At 43.7% G+C, this 24,057-nt stretch overlaps 1 protein-coding gene across 3 annotated transcripts in view; it reads left to right on the plus strand.

The window, feature by feature from the left end:
* The window catches only part of INVS (inversin), a 156,478-nt gene that overhangs the window by 60,250 nt on the left and 72,171 nt on the right, over positions 1 to 24,057 (plus strand). For all 3 annotated transcript variants that reach the window (XR_008597841.1, XM_054991580.1, XM_054991581.1), the window contains exons 4-11: positions 977 to 1,150; positions 2,772 to 2,939; positions 3,930 to 4,110; positions 5,635 to 5,744; positions 8,517 to 8,688; positions 10,964 to 11,119; positions 18,154 to 18,383; positions 20,929 to 21,035. Coding sequence is in view for 2 of the 3 variants with exons in the window: in XM_054991580.1 (XP_054847555.1) it covers positions 977 to 1,150; positions 2,772 to 2,939; positions 3,930 to 4,110; positions 5,635 to 5,744; positions 8,517 to 8,688; positions 10,964 to 11,119; positions 18,154 to 18,383; positions 20,929 to 21,035 (1,298 nt within the window). In the remaining variant the exon portion in view is untranslated. The remainder of the gene's footprint in view (positions 1 to 976; positions 1,151 to 2,771; positions 2,940 to 3,929; positions 4,111 to 5,634; positions 5,745 to 8,516; positions 8,689 to 10,963; positions 11,120 to 18,153; positions 18,384 to 20,928; positions 21,036 to 24,057) is intronic.

Here is a 24,057-nt window from a genome sequence, read left to right on the forward strand (position 1 = left end):
AGTTCCAGGAAAACAACATCAGTATAGAGCAATACCAGCCGTATCCTTACTACCACTCGTTTCAGGCCTCATCATCAGCAACAAAGGAGGAAGTTGTCCACAAGCCAGGACAGGGCCAGCAGGCCCATCTTTCTAAAGAGCAAACCCAGGGTGAGAAACGACTCTTCTGACTAGAAGAGAAGCAGCCAGTAGTCTTTGGGAAGAGGCTCTCTTGTTTTGTGCCCAGATGAAGGACATTCCCTCAGATGCCTGGGATGTCTGGGTACTGAAAGTGATACAAAATGGCTATAAAATAAACTATAATGAAATTCTATGTCTGTTTCTCTCTATTGGGGCTGCTGATAATAATTCACCAGAGTTGGCTAACCTTGCTAAACAAAGGGGCGATCCAGCATGTTTCTGAGAATGACTCCAGATTCTATTCCAGGTTCTTTTTGGGTGACAAAAAGAATGGAGATTTCAAACCAATCCTACACCTCAGGGACCTTAACAAGTTTATTAATGTATGGAAATTCAGAACAATTACACTCCTCATGGTAACATAACTGCTACCCCAAGGTCCTGGTTTGCTGTCCTTGACCTCAGGGAGATGTATTTTCACTATCTATCCATCTTTCACGTGGGAAGTTCCTAAGATTCCAATTCAAAGGAGAGATTTACCAGTATCAGGTGTTGTCATTCTGATTGGCTACAGCACCAAGTTCACTAACTGCTTGGCAGTCATGGTAGCCTATTTGGCCTGCTCAATTTGCCCGTCTGGATGACTGGCTGGCACTTGGTACAGCCAGTGTAGGGATTTCAGATTTCAGAAGCAGATCTAAAAAACTAAAACAGGCACTGAAGTCCTTCCCCCCCAGTGGAAGCACCCCCCGTAACACAACTATTGCTTGTAATGACTGTTGTGAAACTAATAACTAATAATACTTATCTCGTTTAAATTAACCTTTGTCTTTTGCTGCTCTGTTAAATTATCCAGGGAAATTATCGCTTTATGAAACTTCTCCTCGCTCGTAGAGCAAAGTGGTTGAAGAAGGATTTGGAAGGAATTACTCCTTTGCACTTAACTACCCGGCACAAGAATCCAAAGTGCTTAGCTTTGTTGTTAAAATATATGGCACCAGGAGAGATTGATACGCAGGACAAAAATAAGGTACAAAAACTTGTATTTTTTTTAATTATCCAGTAAATTTCCAGTTCTCAGAATAGATATTTCTTTTCTGTAGTTAAAAATATTTAAAACACTGAATGGCCTGGGTACCACACCACTCACTACTTCCTGTGTAATCTCTACATTGTTCTTTTTATACTGAATAACATAAGCACCTAAGGAGATTTTCTCGTCCTCTCCGTAATAGCTGTCCAATGCCTTTAGCTTGGCCATTTGGTCTTAGCTTGGCCATTTTTCTGGAATCAGTATAAGAACCTTCTCTGTGTTATTTTTACAACTAAGGAATCTAGCTGAAGAAAATATATTGGCTGTTGATTCAGGAAGGATTGGCATATGGGTGTAACATTCATTTTCCCTGTCAAATGGGGAATGCACAATAGGGGTGTGCACCCCAAATATCGTCTACATCATGTCCTCTTTTACACCCCAAATATATTTGGGTTTCCTGCTTCGGGTTTACCCGAAGCAAAAAAACATTCGGAAATACCCAAAACCTGAAGTGGCAAGCCCCTTCGGGTTCGGGTATTTGAATTGCTTCGGAATGCTCCGTAAAGATTCAGAACATTCCAAAGTGATTCAGGGGGCTGGGTTTTCTCCCAGCACCGCCAGCACCCACCTGCACCCCTCACCCCCCACTTAGCCCCCATCCCTCCAACTCACTTACCTGGCCCTTTAAAGGGCCAGTTTAAGAAGGTCTCTTTAAACTATCAGCTGGCAGGGGGCAGGGGGAGATCCCCCACCGCCACCTGACAGCTGATAGTTTAAAGGGCCCCTTTCCTGCCGCTTGCAAGCTGGCAGGCGGCAGGGGGGGATCCCTTTAAACTATCAGCTTGCAAGCAGCAGGAAAGGGGCCCTTTAAACTATCAGCTGTCAGATTTCAGATTCTGAAATCTTAGGACCTTTAAAGGGACCTGCAAGTGGCAGGTCCCTTTAAAGTGTCAGGAAAGGGGCCCTTTAAAGTTGCCCCGAAGCTTCCCAAAGCAACCCGAATGCTTTGGTGAAGCTTTGATTCAGGATTTCCGAATCAGGGTCACCATGCTGGTCCTGATTCAGGAATCCCAAATCTTTACAAATAGGGTCCGATTCGGGTATCTTACCCGAATCAGAAACCCGAAGCGCACACGCCTAATGCACAGTATTTCAGCAGCCACTTCCTTGGGTAATTCCAGTGAATCTGAACGTTATCTGATTTTGTATGCTGTATATTTGAAATCATAGGCTGGATCTTGCAGATCTGTTCGCCTAGCAAAGACACTTTCCTTCATCCCAGGGAGTCTTCCCTCTTCCAAATGTTTTGCAACAGGCCGAAGACTTCTTCCACAAGAGGACAGCCCTTTGGCTGGTGCAATGGATCCACAGGATTCAGCCTCAAGATCACATCCAGAGATTAAAAAGAAATGTCAGGAAACATATCTTTTTCTTCTGTCTGAACTATCCTTAGATTTATAAAAGTTTAATGTAATGTGTAATAACGGGTACAGGTTTTATCATTTAATTTAAAAGGTCCTAAGAAATACGTTACAATGTCAGAGTTTTTAAAAACCGTAAAGGCGTGTTTCATTTGAATATTTTTATAAAATCTGTGTATTATCCTTTCCCCCAGCAAACTGCTCTTCACTGGAGTGCTTATTACAATAATCCAGAGCATGTGAAACTTTTAATCAAACATGATTCTAATATTGGCATCCCAGATGTTGAAGGCAAAATCCCTCTTCATTGGGCAGCTAACCACAAGGACCCAAGCGCTGTTCACACCGTCAGATGCATTTTGGTGAGACTTACTGTTAAAATAATAGTCACTTAAACTACAAATGACAGTGACAGAGGCCACGGGTCCATCCAGTGGTCACCAGTGCCATTTTAGAAGCATTTGTAGCTCTTTTAAAATTACTGCAAGGCCCTGATTTGGAGAGCGCATGTTGTTTCTCCCCCTACACCCTTTCAGGTGCCACAGCAGCAATGAGGGGCTGTTTGAGCACTAGAAATGGAGGGAGGAGGGGGAGAGAAGAGCTCCTGGGATGGCGGCGCAGTGCACATGCTCCAGATTCAGGGCCTTGCAGCAATTTTAAAAGGATGCCAATGCTTCTGAAATGGTGTTGGCAGCTCCGGGATAGAACTGTGGCCACCACTATCACTTACAGTTTGGCCCGAGTTGCAGTGGATGCAAGTGATTTTCTTTGCAAAATGCTCCACAAAAAGTCCTGTACATTTTACAGGTCTCCATCCACAGGGGCCTGATATAAAAAATGTCCTTACAGTGAAACTGTCCCTTGTGGGGGTTCTGGTGTTTTTTGGGTTGCCTAGGCATCCCAGAATGGTGGCTGAGATCCTATGAGGTATTCTCCCAATATCTCAGCCTGCAAGGAGCCCTGTGGTTCTTTTTTTCAGTGTCTGCATGCATGGACATCACTGGACCCATTTTGGATTTCTTTTTTTTTTACAAAGTCTTTTTTATTTTATTTTTATTTATTTTATCATATTTATATTCCGCCCTCCCCGCAAGCAGGCTCTTGCTAATTTTTGATTTTAGGATTTGTCTGGCAGGTTCCTCTGGGCGCCCCCTGTGGATTTTTCAATTCACATTGCATGCCATATATGATGATGAATAGATACAGCTGTGCTCTAGCAGTTAAAAGTTCCTGTCTTTGTTGCTGTCCTGCAGTTGCGCTACTGAATCAATGCTTAATATCAGTGTTGTATGGACACTGATGTTTTTAAAGAGAACTCTGTACCTTACTTGCCTGGAATTTTTGTATAATAGGATGCTGCTCCCACTGAGTCTCTCTTAAACTGGCAAGACTACGAAGGACGGACGCCTCTCCATTTTGCAGTCGCTGATGGGAACGTGGCTGTTGTTGATTTGCTGACTTCCTATGAAGGCTGTAACGTGACTTCCTATGACAACTTATTTCGAACGCCGCTTCATTGGGCAGCTTTATTGGGTAGATACTAAATTGCAAATTTTCTAAATTCCATTTGGACACAGATGCCAGGTAGTCTGGCGGAACTTGGTTTTTCTAAACTGGGGAGCCTACTTCCTGTGAAAATGTTGCAAAAAACTTGGCTAGGAAAAATGCCTTTAAGGGCAGACAAGTGACAGAAAATTCTATGAGGGTGGAACTAGAAGCAGGGAAGGAAAGAGATGAGAATTGGAAAAGGGCATTTAGGTCCAAGCTAGACTTGGCAGGCCCACAGCACAGCAGGCTGAGGCATTCTTGTTCTTCCCCCGTGCCTTATCAAGCGCTGAAGTGACCTCACCCCATTTTCCGGCATTTTTCAGCATGTTCAGCAATCCTGATTGGGATTGGGCCCTCCCAGCATTTTTAAATGACTTTAAAATCATAGAGTTGGCCCCTTCCAACTCTATGATTCTATGATTCTAAAACGGCAGTATCCTCGCGGAGGCCACGAGGATGCCATCACAACTAGTTTAGCCCTTAGAGAGAGAGAGACAGAAGATAGTATGAGTGAGAAGTAAAGCAGGCAAGGGTGGCAATTTTGTTGTTTTATCATTTTGGTGTAGTGGTAGCTGGTTTGAGTTTTGAAGCCAGCCGCAACTTCAATCTGAATTCAGTTGGCCCATTTCCTGGAACAGAGTGTGAGTCCACAATAGGAGAGAGAAACTCAGAGGCAGCCCCTGCTAGCCTGTAAGTGCCACCTGCCTGGCTGTTACTGTGGCTGTGGTTCTGAACTGCCTTCCGAGACGAGCAGGTCCCAACCATTAGAGGAGGGGAGAGCAGGAAAAGGGTTCCTCCAAAGGGATAGCCCCCCCCCTTGCCTTGAGATCTATGCCATGGCATGTACACACTTTGGTCTGGGGATCACTGTCAAGAAACACCGGACTGAAGGAAAAGCTGCTTGGAGGCTCCCTTCAAGGCTGTAGCTCCCAACTACGTGCACGTGTGTAACCTTGAAACCAGTTTCAAAAAGAGATCAGATAGCAGTTTCAAATAAGGTTGTACCTCTTTGAAATATCCCACTTTTCACATATTTATGTTTGTCAGATCAGAGAAAGCCTGGAAGAATAAATGAGAGCTAGCCATACAACCTTAGTTCTGTGTTCTCACCGGAAAGGGAGATAAGGGGAAGGGAATTAACAGAGTTTGCGAGGCAAAGCTGAGTTCAGGTACAAAGATATTTGTTATGTGTGCAAACTGCAGTTGATCTCATGGACCAAAAGCTGAAGGCTAACTTTAGCATCTCTGCCAAGTTCTGATTGATGTAGCAACTAAAACTTGCCCCAAGATTACCATGTTTTGCTTTACCATTATGTTACGTTCACTGGTTATCAGATTTAAATCAAATTTCTTCTGCTTAAAAATTTCTATGGCTGGACAATTTTCCATTGTGTCTTTGTTATCTTCTCTGATAAGATGGGAGAAGAAACCTGGGACACCTAGCTTGGTATAATCATTATACTATAATGAATATGTGTCCTAGTTTCTGTCATTTTGTTCTCTTCTTAGGTCATGCACAGATTGTCCACCTTCTTTTAGAAAGAAACAAGTCTGGGACCATTCCATCTGATAGCCAAGGAGCAACACCTTTACACTATGCAGCACAGAGCAACTTTGCTGTAAGTAGAGCAAACAGGTTTGGTTAACATTGAGTGCTTCCGCACACGTTGGATAATGCACTTCCAATCCTCTTTATAGATCATTTGGAACAGATTTTTTTGTGCGCGGAACAAAAAATCCACCTCAAACGATTGATAAAGTGCATTTAAAGTGCATTATCCAACATGTGCGGAGTCAGCCATATACTAACTGGAATAAGCCATTCACCTGATCTCTGTCCTTGAATTCATTGGCCTGGCTGTTGGCCATGATACTAAGAACTGTTATCCCTCATATCAGCAGCTGGGGGCTAGAGTCAGAGAATAGTTTGTGGGGAGTTAAGAGGCTGGGAGAGGTTACTTTTCTCACTTCTTTTGAGAGGTTTAACTAATACAGTCAAAGACAGAATCAAGATTCCGAATGATCTTGACAGGCTGGAAAACCAGGCGAAAACTAACAAAATGGTTTTCAACATAGATAAATGTAAAGCTCTGTATTTAGATAGGAAATCAAAATAGGACTGGTGAGGCTTGTCTCGGCAGTAGCACATGTGAAAAGGAGCTAGGGGTCTTAGTAGATCAAACAGCGAACATGAATCAGCAGCATGATGCAGTAGCTAAAAAGGCAAATGCGATTTTAGGCTGCATCAACAGAAGTACAGTGTCCAGATCACATGAGGAGATGGTATCACTTTACTCTGCTCTGTTTAGACCTCATTTGGAGTACTGTGTTCAGTTTGGGCACCACAGTTTTAAAGGGATGTTGACAAGTTGGAGCGTGTCCAAAGGAGGGCTGCAAAGATGGTGTGGGGTCTGGAAACCAAGTCCTATGAGGAAAGGTTGAAGGAGTTGGGTATGTTTAACCTGCAGAGGAGACATGATATGATAACGGTCACATAGAGGATGGGGCAGAGTTATTTTCTGTTGCTTCAAAAGGTTGGACCAAAACCAATGGGTTAAAATTAAACCAAAAGAGTTTTCAGCTAAACATTAGGAAGAACTTCCTGAATGGTTAGAGTGGTTCCTCAGGGGAACAGGCTTCCTCGGGAGGTGGTGGGCTCTCCTTTGGAGCTTTTTAAGTAAAGGCTAGATGGCCATCTGTCAGCAATACTGATTCTGTGACTCAGTATGAACTTAGGCGGATCGTGAGAAGGAGGGAAGGAAAGGACGAGCCAGTTCTCGGCACTTGTGGCTGCTTCTTAGGAGCCCACGGTAATGCTGATGGCCGCTTTGGGGTCAGGTGGGAATTTTCCTCCAGGTCAGATTGGAGTTTTTTTGCCTTCCTCTGGGCTTTGAGTAGGGTGCACTTTGGAGAGGAAGGGATAGCTGTGAATTTCATGCATTGTGCTGGGAGTTGGACTGGATGACCCTTGGGGCCCCTTCTTGCTCTCTGCCCTGACTCTTCCTAGCCTCTGTGAAGGGAGTTCTGCTGTCCCTTTTAAAATCCACCTGTCCAGCAGTGGTCAGTGTTCTTTGCTGTGATTGAGTTTTTTACACAGTGTTTCTCTATTCATCTGAAAACTCTCAAAGGCCAAATAAGAAAAGTGTCCACCATTTGATATCACTGGTAGCAAGATGTGTGTGTGTGATTTCCTCATGAAGTAGGGCAGTCCTTTGTGATTAAAAAGGGAGTTTGTCATATCAGTTAAAAGTGTGGGAAGCCTGATCTTTGGCTCTGCTTAAAAAAACACTTTTTGGCTTTTCTCATCTTGAGTTTGTGCAATCCAAGAACTTGCCCTATTGTACCAGTAGAGCAAGGAAGGGAGGCTCTGCTATTGTGAAGACATGAATGAAAAGCCAAATCGTTTGCATGTGCGTCTGCCCCTGCTGTACCAGGAAAGTACGTATCTAGGCCAGGCCTTGTACTTTGAAAGTGGGGGGGGGGGGGAAGGGAGGGAAGGGTGCTTTCAAGGTGTGTTCTTGCATTAGGACGCAGCTGAATAGGAACACAGCCCAACTGTCTTTCTGTGACACCTGGTCCAGTGATTTCATTGCATATTAACTGAGTTTTAATTGCCTGCTCTGTGATATCCTGGGACATTTTATATGACGTTTTCCTTGCATATATGAGTCAACCAGAGCATTCTCAGGTGTGTATTCTTTGGACAAATGTGACGTGTGAATTTGGTCATTCATGAATTCAGTTGGTAGCTGTTCCTGTCATATGGTTCATGTGACACGCTGCTGCATGCACATTTGATACAGTTGGGGATGACTGGGATTACTCATGTATCCCAAACAGTTTCGTGCGAGCCAGCCCACAGGGCGCTTTCAGAACAATGTTATCGATATAAGTGACAATATTAAATCAGTAACAGGAGAAAGTATAAATATGATTGTGGCCTCATTTGTCACCATGGAGGACTGAATTATATGCATGTTTGAGTACCATATAATACTCACCAATGAAGTGCTGTTATAGAAGCATAAAACAGTAATTTTAAAACTTTAAAAAAACCTCTGAATCTTACATGTGTTTTTTAAAAGTTTATTTAAAAGGCTCATTTACACTGAAATATACAAACCACTTTTCAACTACTTGGAATTGAACCCATTTACTTTTTAAGTACAAAGCCCAATAGGCTTATGTTATATTGAGCACAGAGCATCCTCCTGATGTTTTTAACAACAGTATTCCCAGACTTTCTTTAAATAAAGAGATGAGGTTTTCTTGCTTTAGTAAAAAAAAAAAAATCAGTACCGTGTCATGACAATAATTCACTCAGTGAATCCTAGAGCCATATTTTATCTTCATTTCATACCATTCCTACTCACTGACCATTTGTGTTCTAGGAAACAGTGGAAGCCTTTTTGAAACATCCTTCTGTGAGAGATGACTCAGATCTGGAGGGACGAACATCTTTTATGTGGGCTGCTGGGAAAGGCAGTAATGATGTCATCTGGACGATACTGAATTTAAAATCAGACATTGATATCAACATGGCAGACAAATATGGTGGCACAGGTAAGAAATAAGGATGAGGGTTTTAAAAAAAAATATTACGACTATCAGTGTTGTGAACACAGACATATGCTTAAGTCTTTCAAAATTCACTAAAGGGGATGGTATAAAAATATATGGGTTATTTCCTAGTGAGCAAAGGAGGATATGCATATGTGTTGGGATTAATTGGATAGGTGGAGTGCGGAACTGCAACTTTCTGCAACTTCTCACAAATGCTTGGCTGGGAGAGGAGCTTGAGGGGGGGAGGTCAGCTGTGGATGGGGGGGCTGTGTTCTTCATCTACATGTCCCTGTTGCTTCCTCTTTCTACATAGCTGGGGCAGTTCCATGTTTAAACACAGAAAACTGCTTCCTTCATGCTTAGTCTGGCCCGTTAACTCTGAATAAAGTAGGGTTAAATTATGTAACATACCAGTACACATGTTTCCCAAAATGGCTGAGATACGGTTGCTATGAAATGTGTTGAGCTCAACTGGGCTCTGCCCTTGCATTAGCGTACTTTGTTGCATTTGCTTACAGAGGCACAATCTCCATTCAACTCCAGCTTTAATAAAACCCCAAGACACTTGTTATTGTGTAGGAAAATGACACCAAGGAAAAAGAATTTTGCTCTGCTCAGAGATTGGTGTCGTAGGAGCGGCACAGGGCAGCTTTATAGCTTTGCCGTCACTGGCCATGTACAATGGAGAGAGATCTAACTGCCGGCGGAACAAAGGCTCCATTGTGACCAGCTGGCTGAAGAATCTCTTCAGTCACTGTGACTCCCTTCAAGAAACTTTGGCTTACGAGAAAATATTGAACAGAGGCTTGGAAGCGAAATGCCTGCGTCAGAATGAATGATGGAGGGGGAAGAGCCAGGCCATGCTGACATAGCAGCTCCTTTATTCAATTGTATTGTTGCAAACACCTCCTGTGTCAGCCGCTTGAGTAGTTTACTGCCTTGTGCTTCAGAAGGCGTGTGATGCAGAAAAATAGGATTGAGAGAGTACTGTAGGGTCAGCCTAGGGAGCCAAGTTCCTTCCAGCAGGAGGTAGCAGTCTCGCCAGACTTCAGTTCCGCCCCCATCGGCTTATTTTCACTGACATTACTTTTGTTGTTCTGTTGATTAGTGCAGCGTACCTAAGATAGTACTAACAATTCATATGCATATTTTACATAATTTTGAGGTGTAAATTTCAGGAAAAGATGGATTACTATTATTTCAGTGCATATTTTGGATAAGACGTGAGGAAATACCAGTGGATATAAGAAAGCTTTGCTGTCTGCAGAAGGCTTTTCTTTGATTGCCCAGTGGGTTACACCAGTCGTGTGTAGATAAGACCAGAACAGTTTGGGATTGAAGACTCTCTTCTGGGATTGGTAGTAACCATTGGAATTACAGAAGGGCTGAGCAGTCAAGGTTACAATTCGCTTAGAACAAGAGAAGTTTGAAGTCAGCATTTAAATCAGCTATGACATTATTTATCATTGCTGATTTAAATTTATCATTCTAACACAGATCAGTCACCTCTCAGCCAAAGTCACTCCAAGACAATATCCAACATTAAAAATCTACAATACACAAAGTAACATATGTTACCTGTAAAGACTGAAGTATCTGGATTATACTGAGCAGTAGAGGTGGGCACGAACTGAGAAAAAACCTGTGTGGTTTGTGGTTCATCCCGTTTCACAAACCAGGAACCAGGAACTTTCACGAACTTGCCCCAGTTCACAAGCCAATTCGTGTTTTGTGGGGTTTAAATACCCCTTTCTGTGCTTCTGCAAAGTGGCATGTAAAGGGGCATTTCACACCGCCTAGCTTGGATCAGCTGCTTGTCGGGGAGATCCCCAACAAGCAGCTGATCCAGTGGTTTAAATGCCCCTTTCTGTGCTGGTTTGTAGCAGCAGGAAAAAGAGCATTCCCCTCACCCACTTGGATCAGCTGCTTGTCGAGGAGATCCCCGACAAGCAGCTGGTTGGGGGTTTAAATGCCTCTTTCCATGCTGCTTCACAGCGGCACGGAAAGGTGGTAATGGGCTTTTACACGAACTAAACGAACTGACAGACCAGTTCGTGGAAGTTCGTGGACAACGTGCTTCCATGAACCGCTGGTTTGCAAAGCACGAACCGGCCCAGTTCATGACGGACTTTAGTTCGTCTTGCAGTTCGTGCCCATCTCTACTGAACAGTTTGCAATTATCATTCCCTCCTCTTAGTCAATGATGTAAGATTTGCTATGTTCATAGTTACAACGGCTCTCTTAATTTCCACTTTCCCCTTTCACTGTCTTTCAGCATTACACGCAGCTGCCCTTTCTGGCCATGTCAGCACCGTGCAATTGTTGCTAGAACATGATGCTCAGGTAGATGCGACTGACGTAATGAAACATACTCCTCTTTTCCGTGCCTGTGAGATGGGGCATAAAGAAGTGATACAGACTCTCATTAAAGGTCAGCTGTGGCTAATTCATAAGCTCAGTCACAGAAACATTGTTCTCTTCAGCTGTTGAAATGAACAGTAATGACAGACAAGAAAAAAGGCAATCCTAAATCTGCACAGTGAGAATGGTATATTTGTCATATATCTATATCGAGCACAAATAAGCAAGCTATGAACGTTTCTACAAATTTTGCTTCAATTGAAACTTGAAGAGAACTTTCAGAGTTCTAGAATACTTCCTTGAAACTTTTAAGAATTTTAAACAAAGATGAATGTCTTACATAAAACTTGTGAATTTTGTCTGTTCTCCACACACTGATAGTAGAAGATACAGGCATTTTTATCCAGCACTGGTGAAAATTTTCCAAATATTAATTTTATTTATTTAAAACTTTTTAAAGCCACTTTTCCGCCTTTAAAACCTAGGGTCCCCAAGGCAGCGAACAATCACAACACAAAAGCAAGATTTCAAGTACAAATGAGTATGGGAATTTGTGTATAAAACATATATAAAACAATTAATAAAACATAAATAGATTGACAGACACACGAACAGGATAGAGGCCACTGAAATTTATTGAGGGAATGCCAAACAAAATAGAAATGTCTTCTCCCGCAGGTGGAAGATGATGATGGAATGGGAAAGATGAATCCCCCTGGGAAGGGGGATTCATCTTTCTTGGATGGCTGCCTGTCTAGCCTCAGATGATGGGGGTACCCAGAGCCGGGCCCCAAAGATGAGTGAAATGGGCCCAGAGGTTTTTGCGATGAGCAAAAATTGAATCTTGGCTTATCTTAGTAATTGCTAAGGCAGACTCCTTCCCTGGCTTGAACTGCTCTATAACAAAGGTCCATAGACTGATTGGAAATTATTGTATGTTTCATATTTGGAAACTAGTAGCTTAGTTGAAAAGAGAATTAGCCACCAAGATTTAGTTCACATTTGATACAAAGCTAACCTTGGCGTTTTATTTTTAAAGGGCTCACCTTTTGAAATACTGTCTCATTAATAAGATTTCAGTTAGTTATTTACTAGGAAGTTTGGGGTTAGATTTTCTTCCATTTCTAAAATGTTTTCTTTTGTCCATTGGGAACAATGCTAGGGCAGACGTTTTTTGGAGGCAATAGTCAGAACCATATACACTGTACTGAAAAAAAATTCTTCACCCAGGGATCCAAATGTTGTATCAAGAAAAACTGACTTGTACTACTTGTACGAATTATACAGATTTACTGAACTATAATATTTCTTGTTATGCATAACTTATTCTGTCTTTTTCACCAGTTTACCTAATTTGTTTTGATTTTTCTAACCATGGGGAAGAGGAACAAGAAGCTTTGCAGGGCAATAAAGTCCTGCTTCCCAGCCACTGGCTCCTGAAATTTTAGGAGGCACTGCCCACACACACTCAGCATTCCTTTGAAGTAATCAGAGTTAGAAATCTGTTTTTTTTTATTTTAAAGAAAAAATGCAAGCCAGGATTCTGTGGCCTTGTATTATGTCCTATGCTGCCTCTGTGCTCCTGTGCAATTGTGGGACATACCCTTTAGACTATTGTTTGATTAGATATTGTTAGGCAACTAATATTGGTTCACTGAAAACAACTGTTACAGCTCTTTATTTTTAAGGTATTTATATGGAAACAGTTCATTCTCCCTCTGAGCTGGAGGACATCTTGATGGTGATTCCCACCCTCCATTCAGGGAGGCAGGAGCAAGTTTTCTACTTCCTGTCTTCCTAGTGGGAGTCACCCTTCAGTTTCATTCCTGCCTGGACAGGGAGAGCAGCTTCATCCGAGCGCTGCCTTGCCTTTCGACTGTTTTTTCTTCCTTTCCTTCGCTTCTACTTTCCAGAACCCGATTCTTGCCTTGTTTACTCCTTTCTACTCTGCCTCCTCTCTGTTCTCTTTCTCCCTGCGCGCCTGCTTAGAAGGCTTGCAGGGGAAGCTTTCTCCTTCCTTCCTTTGGCCAAGGCGGCCATTTCATGGCAAGGCAGAATCGTGGACCAGCAGAACGTGCTCTTCCATCACAACAGGATGGAAAATCACAGGGGGACGCGATGGATTCCTCTCTGAAGGAGAGTTGGAAGCCCCCCCTCACCACCGCATCCCAGCAACAACCCCAGAGACAGCGGGGCAAACTGCGAGGAAGCCGCAGCTGTGGCTACTCATATCGCGAAGAGACCGGAAGTGCAAAAGGCACTATTCCTCCCTGAGCAAAGGAAAGACGACGGAACAGACCAGGAGGTGGCTGCGGAATGGTTTCCCTCATCCAAAGCAAATCAATGAGTGCAGGACCCAGCAAGAGCACCAAATAACAACAGCCCCAGGGTGCAGTGCTGCTGATGGTCTACTTGCGAGTAATGCAATTGGGTCAGGCACTGCAATGCTATCCCCAGATTTCCTAAACTTGATTACATAAACTGAGACTGCCAATTTTTGTCTGTGTTGAGGGAAGAGACAGGCTTGCCTGTGGTCCTTCCTCGAGGCCTTCCACCCCCCAAACAGGGAACTGCGGAAGAGGCCATTTCTTACAAAGGGAACCCTAACTGGCCCTCTGAGGCAGCTAGAAAGGAAACCTATACCAGAAAAAGAAAGGGAAACTGAAACTTGTGCAGATAGTGAAGTTTTTTCTCCCTGTTGGTTCCATATATGCCTACACTCAGGGCCGGTGCCTGGGTTTCTGGCACCTGAGGCAAGATACCTACTTGCGCCCCTTGCCCTGAGTGTGAAGTGCATGCACGCTCTGGTCCTGCATGATGATGTCACTTGTGACATCATCGCGCAGGAGCATCCCCCTCACCTGAGGCAGGCGGCAGTGGCGAAGGGGCAGGGAGGCAGCCCGTTTTCCTGCTCACAGCCGTGCCGCCTGGGCACCTGGCTCGCCAGGAGCTAAGCCGAGGCAGGCAGCAGCGGCGAAGAGGCGGAAAGGTGAGTGGGGGCACGGGCTGCTTCTGGGTTGGGGCTGTCAGGGGCTGACACAGCGCTTCCTTCAGAGTTCAGCACTCGAGGTGGCTGCTGGCACTGCCTCCATGGATGCGCCAGGCCTGCCTACACGCTCTTTTTTCCTCCAGGGAATGGAGCCAGCTCTCCCCCAGGGTTCTCAATCTCTTTTAAACAGCACAGAGTAACTTTATTCAGTAGAAACAAAGAACAGAGCACAAGGCCTAGCAGGCCTTCAGCAGGCCTAGCAGGCCTTCAGCCAGCTCATGCAGACATGAGGAAACCCTGGACTGGACTGCACTGCTCCAGTTTTTAGTATTCTGGGACATACATAAAACATGAAATGAACTCCACAGCATTGCAATTGCCTGTGCTGCGAGAGAGTTCTCACTGCAGTTGTGTTCATCCTGTCTCTCAAATCTTTCCTGTACGACACCATTTTTAACAAGAGACAGTTTTGTGTAGCGGCTGGAGTGTTGGGCTGGGATCTGGGAGATCCAGATTCTCATGCCATTTTCCCTGGGAGACCTGCCTGTGGCCTTGGGCCCGTTGCATTCTCTAGCCCTGGCCTGTCTTGTGAGTTTGTTGTGTGGATAGAATGGAAAGGTCTGAAATGTTGTATACGCCTTGGAGCCCCTACTGGGGTTGATAGCTGGGGTTTAGATAAACACAACCATCTTTCTACTCAGAAAAAGTGCCCTGGGGCAAGAAGTCCTTGATGCACAAACTTTCATTGAATTGGCTACTGGCAGGACCTCTGCTGTAACTCTTAGCAAATATATTATTTGTTCCAGTGGTCATTATTGTTGTTGTTGAGGATATACAGATTAAATAGCACCTCATCTCTATTTCACTCTCTGTAGACAGCAAATGCTATAAAGTGTTAATCTATGTGAGAACTAGAATTCTCTGCCATCCCCTAGAAGGGAGCATAAAACGTGTTTAACCCTATCCTCGGGCATAAAGGGTATGGACCAAAGTGCTATGAATTGAGGCCATTGATCATCTCTAATAGCAGATTGCATCCTTGTAGGAAAAGTTAAAAGCCCAGTGGCTCCCTAAGAACTAACATTTGCAATGTGTTTTTGTGAGTTCAGTTTACTTTTTCAGACATCTGTGTGTTTCATAGTGACTGTTGCTATGACTTCACAGAGACTCTGAATTTTTCGGTCCGAATTGATAGCACTCTTGTTACAGGTAAGTGCATCCCTCCTTTCTCATACCTCCACTCCCCCAGGACAAGGGGAAAAGGAGTGTACACCATATTCTTCACAGTGCCAAAAAGAAATGGCAGACCACCTGCCTTGCGTACAGAAGGACCCAGGTTCAGCCCCTGGCACCAGTTCTTCATGGATCTCAGGGCTGACCTACACCAAAGGAGTACCTTACTGTACTAGATCTAATGGAAGCATATCTCCACATTCCGATCTTGTCCAGGCACCGAAGACTCCTCCATTTCTGCACAAGGGGACTCCATCTACTGTTCAGGGTACTTTCATTTGGCCTCTCTAGGGCACTGAGGGCCTTCACAAAGAATTTGATCAACCCAGTGTAAAGCTAAGGGAAGAAAAGTATTAATCTACGCATTTACCTGGACAACTTGCTGATCAGGTTAAGCTCTGCATGCCTACAAGCTTACAGTTCCTGATCAATTTACAAGAAGTTCTTTATAATCCAAACAGTGACTAGAAAATCTGGAAGCCCTAATAGACACAACATGCAATTGTTTCTTCCAAACTGAAGCAGTGGCAAAGAAGAGAAAGGAGATGTCACGAGGGATCATCTAGGCCAGGTATTTATTGATGACATTTGTGAAACTGATGGGTCTACTGATTCCGAGTATTGATGCCATCCAGTGAGGTCAACTACATACAAGACCCTTACAGACTTCTGAGACCCTTCCAACTACAAATTAAAAACAAGAAAGGTCTTTCCATTCAGTTCCCCCTCACAATAAAATAAATACATAAAATAATATATTTTTTTAAAAGCCTCATATGGTGGACAACTATGACCAGCCTTCTGTAAGGAAAGCAACACTGCATTCCAGTAATGGAACAGGTTCCACAGACACCAGTATGTCCAGATGGGGAGCTGCACTAGAAGGTCCACCAGTGCAAGGTCGATAATCCAGCAGTGAGACGAGACCCTCTGTCAACCTACTGGAGCTTCGGGCAGTTTATCTAACCCTACTACACTTCAGACCACGAATACTAGACGAACATGTTCTAATCAGAACAGACAGCATGTTGACCAATTAAGTGGACAGATATTTCACCAGGTGCTTCCATCCCGAGGCCAAAATAACCGATGTGTTGACATCACAGTGGCCAAGCATTCTGCTGTTTGTCTTCCAACCACTCCAGGAAGATAAGGGAACAAAAAGAAACAAAAAAGCAGAAATCGTATTGGTAGCACCCTACTGCCCTCAGCTCCCACAGCTCTCTGCTCTTCAACAGCTGTCAACACTTCCACCACTGACTTCTCCAATATCTCTGGATATGCTCCAGCGATGCCAAGTTCTGCATCCACACCTGGAATAGCTGCATTTAACTGCATGGAGAGAGAGCGAGACTCTCTCGGCTAGGTTATTCTCAAGAAGTAACCAACATGTGACTGGCCTCTAGGAGACAGTCCACTAACAGGATATATAATGCATCATAAAAAGCCTTCACAGGAGATGCAAAAGAAAAAGGGGTTAATGTCATGAAACCCAAAACCAGATCCATTCTATACTTCTTACAGGTTGGTCATGCAAGCGGTCTCAGATCCTCAATCTTAAGATGTCAGATCACAGTCTTAACAACAGTGCTGCCACGCTACTAGGGTCTGAGTCTGTCCAGACACCTCACATATGTAGCTCCCTCTAGTGTGATACTCTGAAGGATCCGCCACAGGTTCACCAATTTCTGACTTGGAAATTGCATACAGTTCTGCATGCTGTTACCAGACATCCCTTCGAGAACCTGTCAAGGAAATTCCTCATGTGCTTGAGGTCTTTGTTCCTCTCCACAGTTACATCTGCAAAAAGGGTATTGGAACCAGGTACCCTGTTAATTAGCTTGAGCTACGTATCTTACACAAGGACAAAGTGGTCCTGAGAACAGAACCTACCTTCATACCAAAAGTGATCTCTCCTACAGATCACGGGAATTATATCTACTATCAGTTGACCAAATACTTTTCATCCCAAAGAAGAAACGTGGCATGCTCTGGACATAAGACTTATTCTAAAAGCATTTCTTTATAGAACAGAGCAAATCTGGAAAACAGCTTCCTTATTTATCTCTATATCCTAACCAAATAAAGGAATAAGGATGTCTAAATCTGCCATTAGCAGTAACCTCAAGACATGCATCATCGAAGTACACAAAATTCAAAAACTAGACATATCAGCTAGGATTACTAATCACTCAATACGAAGTGCTACAACCAGCGCAGCATTTGCCAGACGTGCTACAGTTAAGAGATTTGCAAGGCAGCTACTCGGTCGCCTGTATCTACCTTTGTTAAACACTAGAAGCTGAACACTTACAATTCAGCTGATGCAGGGTTTGGTAGAAGAATATTACAACGTATCTTAACCCAGAAAATAGGGACACTGCTCTGGGAGGACCCGTCAAGATGTCCTCCGCCTCAGAGGGAGAACGGACCATTGGATACTCACTGTGAAGGGTCCTTCTCCTCTGAGGAAAGGAGGACATCTTGCCCTTCCCCAAATCATTGTCTTTTCACTCTCTTCTGCTTGACAAATTTACTTCCTGTCCTGTTGTTTCCCCTTAACATGTTTATTACTCACCTTTCTCCTCGTTATTCAGTTCTAGAGTGTATGACGTTTTAACTTCTTTCGGAGTTGCCAAAACTGAAAGAAAGGGTGACTCCCAAAACGAAGACTGGAAATAGAAAACTTGTTCCTGCCTCCCTGAATGGAGGATGGGAGTCACCATCAAGATGTCCTCCTTTCCTCAGAGGAGAAGGACCCTTCATGGTGAGTATCCAGTGGTCCGTTTTAGAGGTCCTTCGTTCACATTTTATTTTGCAGTTGCATAGATGGAAGATATCACATGCCTTCCCATGTTTTCATGGTCTTTTTGATATTGCAGGAGGAGCCAGAGTGGATCTCGTTGACCAAGATGGTCATTCTCCCTTACACTGGGCAGCTCTGGGAGGAAACCCAGACGTTTGCCAGATATTGATAGAAAATAAAATCAATCCAAATGTGCAGGATTATGCAGGCAGGACTCCCTTGCAGTGTGCTGCCTACGGAGGCTACATTAATTGCATGGTGGTGCTCCTGGAAAACAAGGCCGATCCAAATGTTCAAGATAAAGAGGTATATTTCTCTTTTTGCATATGATCAACTGAAGAGTTAAACCATACAAAATGAATTACACAAGGACGCTCAAGTGAAGAGAGATACAATGATAGCCGGGAAGCATAGTTTGAATTTCACCTTTCTCTACTGAGCTGGCTAGATCACTCTTCAGAGGGTTTGTTAATTTCCTCTTTGCCTCCCTAAAGGCTCTGTCAATTATTAACAAACTGTCATGAGTCAGCCTCAGCCTCGACTGGCCACCTTACCTCTTGACCCAGAGTCCTCCTCAGAGGACGAGCACGAAGAGCCAGCAGGGGCTACTCTAGAGCCAGAGCCAGCCATGGAAGAGCCAGCAGAATCTACTCTGGAACCAGAGCCAGCCGTGACAGCTGCTGCTCTGGAGGAAACAGCAGGAGCAGCCAGAAACCTCTGCAGAGGCTGTTGGAGACAAAGACTCCCCCAGAGCAAAAGAGGGGGAGCACCCTGGGCCAGCTGAGAAGAGGAAAAATAAAGCAAAGGCAGCTCTGTTGGAGAGGAGAAAAAGTGCTCATTTGCAGGCACAGCACCGGCTGGGGCTGTCAGGCAAAGAGACAACACCTGCTCCTCATTAGGACAGTATAAGAGAGAGAAGCCGAAGATGCCAAGTGTGGAAGCAACTTAGCTCGCCATTCCCTGTGACTAGAGTGCTGCACCTGGAAGCTCCTGACCTGCCCTTGCCTTGTGCCCTGCTCTGCTTCTTGATCGATCGGCCTCTGACCCCGGCCTGACTTCTGACTTCCCTTCTGCCTGCTGCTCTCTCTGACTGACGTATTGGCTCTGACACTTGGCCTGACTTCTGGACTCTCGTTTGCCGGCTCCTTGACTACTGACTTCCTGTCAACTGACCGTGGGACCATCTGCAGTACCAGTGAGCCACCTGCCTGTCGTGGCCAGCCCTGAGTACGACACAAACCCTCTGCTAACTCTGTAGAGAGATGAAATTAACAAACCCTTTGAGGAGCGATCTAGCCAGCTCTGTAGATAAAGGTGAAATTCAAACTACGCATCCCGGCTAACATTGCATCCCCCTTCAGTTGAGAGTCCTAATGTAATTCATCTCGTGTGGTTTAGCTCTCAGAGAAGAGCCATTGTCATATAATGTCTAGAATGGTAGACTAAGATCTGGGATACCCAGGTTTGATTCCCCTCTCTGCCCTGGAAGCTCATTGGGTGACCTTGGACCTATCATATACTCCTAGCCTAACCTACCTCACAGGGTTGTTGAGAGGAAAAAATGGAGGATAGGAGAATGATGCTTTGGGTCCCCATTGGAGAGAAAGGTGGGCTATAAATGAAGTAAAATGAAATTAGAATTAAAAATTCACTTCTGTTTGAGGCTCTTTTATCTGTACTGCAGCATCGTTGCTCTTAGTCTCACCCTTCCCCCATATGGAGGTAATAATACTGTCCTACCTGATAGCGTAGTTGCAAGTATTACAGCCTGATTTCTCAAACCCATCTTTAATCCAATTTGAATAGGCATGTAGGAACAATGAAGAAACCATAGACAACACCACAAATGGAAAATGACATCTTGAGGAGGCTCAGGGAAAAACTGCCGCAGTTTGGCACCTAAACAGCAAGGAAGCCTCTGTGTGAAAAACCCCAAATCATACACAGACATCTCTCCAGCTTCTGAAACTTCTGCAGGCATTGCTTCCACATTTTTAGCTCTATTTTTGCAGCCATTTTGTTTTTTAAAACTGAGGTTCCCAGAAACTGATTTATGTTTGGCCCTGTTCCATATTCTGCACTACTACTGAATCATAGCATGCCCATAGGCCTGACAGTAAGCAGTCATAATGAAGGCAATATAAAAAATTCTGATCCATCTCCAAAGACTGTCTAGAAACACTTTGGGGGTGTGGTTTGTAAAACTTGCATAACTGAGTCTTTGGTAATATATTGGACCAGCTAAATTGGATTTGAGACTGTGGCTGGAACTAAGAGCAAAAAATATTTGTGTATATTGTCCACCAAAACTCTTCTCAATTCAACAGAAATTCTAACAGTCCTGACATCTTTGTAAAAAGAGGCATTGATAAATAACGAGTAATATTTTTTATCTGTATTTGCCACTGTTCAGAGTACAGCGTTTAGTATGAATGAGAAGTAAAGCAGAAGAGTAGGGCAGGGTTAGGGTTAGGGTTAGGGTTAGGGTTAGGTGTCATTGTTTCGGGTGTACATTTTGTATCATTTGGTGTACATTTTGATACAGTAGTAGTCAATATGCTGAGAATTCCTTACCTGTTTAGTCATGCTCTTTTTAATGTTACGTGAAAATATACAAATTATCAAAAATACAGTCTCTGCCTCTTCCACCTATTCTCTGTGTGAACTCAGCACCTGGACACATCCTTTCAATTTCTGCATTAATAATGAAAATACTTATTCACAATATGCAGTCTGAGAATTGTTGTAGTCCTGACATACAAATGGACTATTTTCATGTTAGCTTGAATGTGGGTGTATGCTTCCCTAACACACTTCCTTTTATATTTCTGGTCTGCCCTGCTGACTCTAGGGAAGAACTGCCCTACATTGGTTATGTAACAACGGCTACCTTGATGCTATAAAGCTACTGCTGGGGTTTGGTGCCTTTCCCAATCATATGGAGAACAATGAAGAAAGGTATTTTTTATTACATGGTTTTCTCTAGATACGCCTTTGTCAGTTTTGATTGTTCAGTACAAACAAAGATAGCGTAACAACCAGGAGACCAAGCTATGAATCAAGTAATGTCTGATCTGAATCCTGCCTCTGCTATGAAAGTGTACTTAGGCTAAGTACACTTTCTCAGGCTCAGCCCCTCCCCTTCTATTATACCAGTAGAATAATACCTACCTCATAATTATGGCTTAGATCCAGCCAACATTTTTCACTTAATCTTACCCAATTTGCCTCCCTACTTTGCACATGCAGGTTTCAAGAACCATACCATATGTTTTTTGGGTCCAAAGAGAACCCTTCTTTTTTCATTAGCAGAAAAGCTAGTTGGCTCCAACCCAATGATTGTGAAGTGCTTCAGACATTCAAAGGCATGATATAAGTAGCTGGTGTGGTCGCGACAGACTAGTATCTGGAAAACCCAGGTTCAGATCCCCACTTTGTCATAGAACCTTGCTGGGTGACTTCGGGCCAGTCGCGTGCTCTCAGCCTAACCTACCTTGCAGGATTGTTGTGAGGATAAAGTGGAGGAGAGGAGAATGTTATAAGCCATTTTAGGCCCCTATTGAAGAGAAAGGCAGGCTATATAATAAGTAAGTTAAAAATTAAAAGTTTTAATCAGCTAATATACAATATATGATATGCAAAAGTGGAGCCAATGCTATCTTGGAGCAAAAGACTATGTAGGGAATGTTGTAATTTTTACAAACACAAACCGGTCTTGACTCCATTCCTGCTTATTTCATTCTAACAGATACTAGAGATAGGCATGAAACAGAGAAAAAATGAGCCCTGAGTTTTGTGGGTTGTCACGTTCCACGAACCATGAACTTTCACAAAATTGTCCCATTTCACGATATGATTGGTTAGGTTCGTGATCCATCAGATCCCAGGGCCCTGCAACTGCCCCCTTCATACCCAGAGATGCCAAACTCGCAGGGAGACTTCATCAGGCTCTCCTCCAGCCACCCTCCAAGTTTGGTGAAGCAGCCAAGCTACAAATGACAAATTGCATGTGGAGAGCACTTGATTGTCCCCGCAAGTTTACCTGGGAAGTGCAGTCGAAGACTCCTTCCTCTCTCTGTTTCCCTTCTCCATTTTTAAGAACGGATGGTGGAGTAGTGATGGCAGCGGCAGCCTCAGCAGCTCCTTCTGCCACTGCTCGCTGCTTGCCAGCTTCAGGATCCATTCCCTGATTCTCTCCCTCCCGTCCTCCTGCTGCTCTGACATACCTTCCCACCCACCCCCGCCCCCAAGCTCCTTGGAGCGGATCCTGAGCGGATCTGCTCTGCTCGGCTTTTCCTTTGAGAACTTGGAGGTAGGAGTGGAGGGCATTTCAGAGCAATGGGAGGATAGGAAGGGAAAGTCAGCAAAGAGAGCCTGAAGAAAACCTGAGCAGATCCGCTCTGCAATCAGATTGGCAGAGAGAGCTGTCTATCAAGGTTATGTGGGCTAAGATTGGGGTTTCCATGGCAGCAAAAGGTCTGCAGACATCACAAAGCATTCATGAATCGAACGAATCAGCCCCAAAAGTCATGGATTTCTTTAAAAACACGGTCCCACGAAATGCGTTTTCACGATATATGAATCGGCCTGATTCATCACAAAATTTGATTTGTGTTTCGATTCATGCCCATGTCTACTTGAGACACTTTGAGTAGTCTCCACTGAAATACTTGGATGTTCTAGTCTTTAAGGTGGGGAGTGTTTAAAAGGGGTGCTCTGAGCAGAGTTGGACCTTTGGTATGAACCCATTCTTGATGGTTTATAATATAAATTGCTTTCTAAGTCTCCTTTTCCAAATGACACTTCAGTGTTGAATTAGGGAAGTCAACATTTTTGTCTTATCTAGGCTTGGCTATAGCTTAATTGTTGAAGTCAGATCCCTACTTTTTTGTCCCCTATGAACACCAGATACATAGTCAAGCCAGCTGCCTATCTGTCCCACTTGGAGGTGCATAGTCGCAGGAGGGCCTTTACACTTGCAAGGGGTGCTGCACTCCCCTCTGCTGTTTTAGATGGGTGGTTTAGCAGAATTCCCTACGAGAAAAGTCTTTGCCCCTGCAATGAAGGAGAAACTGAGACTGTAGATCACGTTCTTCTACGTTGTCCCTTCTACCAAGATGCTCGCATCAAGCTCATTACTCCTTTGATCAATAGCATACCTGGAAGAATGAGCTTGGAATATGCTAGGTTACTTCTAGAAGACGGAAATCCGACAACTACAGCCTCAGTCGCAAAATGTTGTACAATAGCCTATAAAATCTGTCAAATGCTTTCGTTGTCAGAGTTTATATAAATACCACCATTAACTGTAATATAAATTAACTTATAATTTTTTGCTATTTTTACTAATAATTTTAACTCTGTAATTTTGTAGTATTTCTTTTATGCTGGTCGTTGTATAATAAATTTGATGATGATGAAATCTGATGATGAAGTTAGATCCCAGTTTCTGTAATTAAATTCTCCTTTCTCATCTCTTATATACTGCCGCTATGATGCTCTGCAGCTGCTCTGCACATTGTCTGACATAACAACACATTGTAGCACGCAGGACGCAGTGTAGCTCCTGTTGATGTTAACTGGAGTTTTAGTATTTCTTACGGGCACAATAAAGGATGAGGGAAAGAAAAAACATGATAAAGGTTAACCAGAAGGGGGGCTGGTGGTATCTCATTTCTTCTTTTCTTTAGGAGGGGAGCCATGTTGGTCTGCAGTAGAACAGCAGGATTTGACTCCAGTGGCACCTTAGAGACCAACAAGATTTTCAGGGTGTAAACTTTTGAGAGTTTACATTCCGAAAATCTTGTTGGTCTCGAAGGTGTCACTGAACCCAAATTCTGCTGCTCTTCTTTTCTTGTCTACTAATTAGAAGAAAACCCACTGTGCTAAGATATAGATCCAGAGGAGTTAGCCGTGTTAGTCTGTAGTAGCAAAATAGAAAAGAGTCCAATAGCACCTTTAAGACTAACCAACTTTACTG

Source organism: Eublepharis macularius, chromosome 11, assembly GCF_028583425.1.
Source record: "Eublepharis macularius isolate TG4126 chromosome 11, MPM_Emac_v1.0, whole genome shotgun sequence".
Taxonomy (NCBI): Eukaryota; Metazoa; Chordata; class Lepidosauria; order Squamata; family Eublepharidae; genus Eublepharis; species Eublepharis macularius.